A 4,287-nucleotide genomic window follows, 5' to 3' on the forward strand; every position below is an offset into this window, starting at 1 on the left:
GGTGGCTGCATTCTGTGCTTGGAGGGAGTGGGGAGCATGCTGCAGAGGAGTGCCTCTGCTCCCCAACCCCATCTTCAGCTACTGCCACCCACGTCCAGAGCCTCGAGGTGGAAACTGTTGAAAATCAGCACTGATTTATTCATGTTTTGCAAACCACTGTGTTTCCAGGTCTCCTGGGGCAGCTGAGGAGAGCCATCGCCATGATCCCCACACTGCTCTTGCTGGGCCTTACGGCCCTTGTCGGTAAGCCAGGGTTTGGATTTGGTTTGCTGCTGAAAGCACCCTGGGAACAGTTTGCAGAGGAGAGGAGGCATGCAGTCAGGCCTGAGGTCCCCTTTCTGTAGGGTGCTGTAAAAACCCCGTGTGGCTGAAGGTCCTTGGCTGCTGTTTGAGGCTGCTTGTCACCCACCTGCATCCTTTAAACCAGCATGTCTGGAGTACAGGACTGACACCAAAAGGGTGTCACAGACTCTTGATTTTCCCAGCTAACCTTATCTGATCTCTCTGCCTACTCAGAAATGGTCTCACAAATGTTGCAGGCTGTTTGATGGAGGCTGTTCATTCCTCACTTACTGAGAGGGCAGGGTAATGTGCCTAGGCTGAAGCAAGCACTCCCCTGAATTAATTCCTCACCAAGTTACGGAGGGATACAGGAGATGTTTCCAGCCAGGGTGCTCGGGTACCACCAGCTGTCGTCTGAGGGGTCATGGACACTGGAGGGCAGTGAATGGAAAAAACCCTCAGAAATAAGTGCAGATGCTGTTGTCCCCCTCTCCCAAACCAACCTTTAGACCTAATGGGGCAGATACCCACTCATGTAAATTGTCATTAGTTTCACTTGCTTCAACAAATTAGAAAAGAACAAATTTCTGTTCTCTAGCTTTGTTTGATAATGTTACTGATGGAAAGCAGTGGCAATGATACAAGAGTGGCCAACACAAGGTGATGTGGGTTATGGATCTGGATGAATCCCTCATGCTTGACTTGTACTCACTCGCAGCACACTGTATGATATTGCTCTGATATCTTACGTGTTCAAACGCCTCCATTTAATTTTTCAGCTCCATCTATGAGTTACAGTTGCTATGGTGATATAAGTGCTCTTCAAGCCCCCATGATCTCCTGTACAGCCGTAAGAGCCCCAGACTGTGGTAGGTATCATTCATTGCTTGATTTGTCAACCTGTTTGTACCTGACAGAGAGATGCTTCGCCTTCCTTTATCACTAAATTAAATGTGGTGCAGCTATTCAATTAGCCAAAAGGGAGAAAGCAACACCTCCCTCCCAAAAATGGCAAGTGCTGTGAAGCCTCCAGGCCTGGTGGGAAGCAGGACGACAAACCCACAGTCAGGATCCTCAGCCTCTAACCTCTAAGCAAAGGAAAATAGCACAATCCCTTTTCAGTCAAAACAGCTTCTTCATCAGCCAGGACGTTAGCATTAGCATCCTGACAAAACCCCAGAGCCTCTCAGCTTGAAGGGGAAGATGCCCAGAGCCAGGTCCTCAGTGCTGGCATGTCGGCTGATCTGGCCAGTGGTGACCTGCTGGAGACACATTTTGCAGGTCCCAGGGTTTGTAGCCATCCTGCCTCTGGGTGATCTGGTTTTGGTAACTCCTTCCTATTTCCCTCTTTCTTGCCTTGTATTAATGACCCATGTCACTGCACAGCTGACTGTGACAGATTCATACTCCAGAGACTGACAGGGACTGACAGGGGCTTTGCCACATACCTCGAATGTAGGCACCTTGGACACCTGAATGCAGTTGTCCAAGCATGGATCTGAATTCTCTTGCTTGTTTCCAAACTGTTACAAAACTACTTCAAAAAAGCCCCACCTTTCTATACACAGGCTGATAACAAAGCTGTTACTGCAGTTTGGCTGGTCACTAGTAACACATCTCTCACTTTTTTAAAAATCAATTTGAAATTTCACTTTCCTGACTCCAGAGCTGCATTTCCAGCAGTATGGCAGCAGAAGAGGACCACAAATGGCTGGTCTCACCTCCTGAGAAACTGCCCTCTTCCCCTCATCACCTCATGTGCTGGCACAGCAGCTCCCTGGCTGTGGCCAGAGCCAACAGGGCTGTGCTTGTTCCTCAAGTGCCACTGCCCATCTCAGTGTAGCTGTGTTTTCTTGAAAACTCGAGTTACTCCTTTGATGCACCCACTGAAGGAGAAAGTGAGGGTTTTGGATGGGGGGGTGTGTAAGTCTGCCTTTTCCCATGCCGCAGGACCCGCCATGGTACGGAGGACTGCTGAGGCAGACATCGTGCGCCTGAGGAAATACGAGATGCCGATTAAGAGAGTAGCCAGAAACCTGTGCTTGGACCCAGCACTCATTGCTGCCATCATCTCGCAGGAGAGCCGTGTCGGGCTGCTCCTGGACAACGGCTGGAATGAGGACCGGCACAAGTATGGCTTGATGCAGGTACATCGGGGCCATAAGTGTGAGTAACAGAGCAGCAATGGAGTGCACATCCCAAGGCTTTACCTTAGCAGATAACTGTTCTGTGTTTGAGACAGCACTTAAATCCATTCTCTCGACATCAGAGGTTGTGCTTAAGTGTTATCCTGAATTAGGTCACTTCCAGGAGTCACAGCCTGGGAGCACAAAGAGGGGGAAGCTACAGTGGTGGTTGTGTTCAGAGGGAAACCTGTTTCCTTGCTTGACTTTTCTAGCTTGGTGGGCAGCAACACCACCCTTTTGGAGTGTGGGATAGTGAAGAACACATAAATCAGTGCTCAACTATCCTGGTTCTTGCAATTAATGAAGTACGGGCAAGACATCCTACCTGGACCTGGGACCAGCAGCTGAGAGGTACGCAATGGGTTATATACTAGAATACAGTGACTGATGGGAGTGCTGTGCATTTGTTGGTGTCACTTTTAAGGAAAAAAGAGCATCAGTTTGTCAGATTTTACGAGAAAATAAAAGAAAACAAAACAAAAAAACCCCCAACCCACCAAAACAAGGGTTTTCTAGTTTAAAAGAGGCAATCCCAAAACAGCAGACCAGCAAGAGGTCTGAAGATAGACATAGGCCCCCAGTGCAAAGCATCCATATTTCTGCTTGCAGAAGAGAGACTGTGGTAGGGGACCAAGCTCCTTGTTAGACTTGCTGCAGTAGGAAGCAGTGGGAAACCCACCCAGCCTGGAAGCATTGCATGTAGGGCTGGGCAAAGGTGTTGGGCACAGCCTTAGCAGGTTGCCCCTTGACTTCAGTGACAAACGCCCACAGAGGGCCACTACATTGAGCAGCTGGGCCACCGCTGGTGAATGGCTGGATCCAGGATTCCTGGAAAAGGCATTGTGCTCAGTGAATGTGAACAGGGCTCCAGTTATCCTCTTCTCTGTTCATCCCACAAGTGAAATCGCTGTCAAGTGGATAAATAAAGTAGAAACCAAAAGCCACTGGGGAAGGCAGAAATTGAGGCACCGCAACATAACAGGCTTATCGTGGCAGGCTATTAAGTTGATTGTGTCAAGGAAGTTGGGATTTAGGCTTGCTTGTAGTCTGTATTATCTTCATGTTGTTTTCTTCACCCTATGTTATTTCTTGGTCTCCCATCCTTGCCTTTTTAGATTACACCCTTTTCTGGGACTAATATGCCTTCCCCACCTGCATTTGGAGAAAGTCATGGGTTCCTTTACTATAGAAATAAGGATTTTGCAAAATTAGTCACTTTTCAACAAGAATGCACAATTAGCAGTTTCCCAAGCAGTTGTGTAAGTTTGATAAGATGCATGGCCCTTTTGGCTAGGAATTTTTACTTTTAAATACCTATTTCTTACTTATAAACCCATAACAACTCCTTCTTAACTCTTTCCAGGGGGAATCTGCACCTACCGTGCAAAAATGAGCAACTTCCAGGTCTATGAGGAAGACCCATGTGACAGAGACAACTACTACGTCAACAGCGTGATTAGACGAGCCCAGTACTTTAAGACACATGGGTTCTAGTTCATAAACCCACCCCACCATCAAGCTTCTTCTCTACAAAGACCACCTCAATAGTGATCATAGGACCCAGAGCAGTTCCTCAGGGTTCCTGGCAGGATTGATGCTGGTGGCACTGTCATCAGCAACTCACTCGCTCCAGCAAACCCCAAGCCACCACTTACTGACAGGCAAGCTCAGTGCTGCCTTCCAGGGGGCCCACAGGGATGAGAAACCACAAGTCTGGGGCCTCTGAAAGGCAGATGGGGCGGACCAGCAGTGTTTAAATGTCGGGTGAGGAAGGTGCCTCTTCCCATTCAAAGCTGAATCCAGGGCTGATCGTGCATCC

At 48.4% G+C, this 4,287-nt stretch overlaps 1 protein-coding gene across 1 annotated transcript; it reads left to right on the forward strand.

The window, feature by feature from the left end:
• Nucleotides 1-200: 200 nt before the first annotated feature.
• On the forward strand, nucleotides 201-3,962 carry LOC104521758 (lysozyme g). Its single transcript, XM_010163852.1, has 5 exons — nucleotides 201-243; nucleotides 1,062-1,151; nucleotides 2,233-2,429; nucleotides 2,681-2,819; nucleotides 3,832-3,962. Exons 1-5 carry the CDS (start codon nucleotides 201-203, stop codon nucleotides 3,960-3,962), a joined length of 600 nt encoding a protein of 199 aa, XP_010162154.1.
• Nucleotides 3,963-4,287: the final 325 nt, after the last annotated feature.

The sequence above is a fragment of the Antrostomus carolinensis genome, unplaced genomic scaffold, assembly GCF_000700745.2.
Source record: "Antrostomus carolinensis isolate BGI_N321 unplaced genomic scaffold, ASM70074v2 scaffold8680, whole genome shotgun sequence".
Classification (NCBI taxonomy): Eukaryota; Metazoa; Chordata; class Aves; order Caprimulgiformes; family Caprimulgidae; genus Antrostomus; species Antrostomus carolinensis.

Excerpts from the sequence above, each read along its gene's own strand:
- LOC104521758 (XM_010163852.1), top strand. The coding sequence starts at position 201 with ATGATCCCCACACTGCTCTTGCTGGGCCTTACGGCCCTTGTCG. Across the intron at positions 244-1,061 it reads GGGCCTTACGGCCCTTGTCG|CTCCATCTATGAGTTACAGT; the intron begins GTAAGCCAGGGT and ends TTAATTTTTCAG. Across the intron at positions 2,430-2,680 it reads ACAAGTATGGCTTGATGCAG|CTTGGTGGGCAGCAACACCA; the intron begins GTACATCGGGGC and ends TGACTTTTCTAG.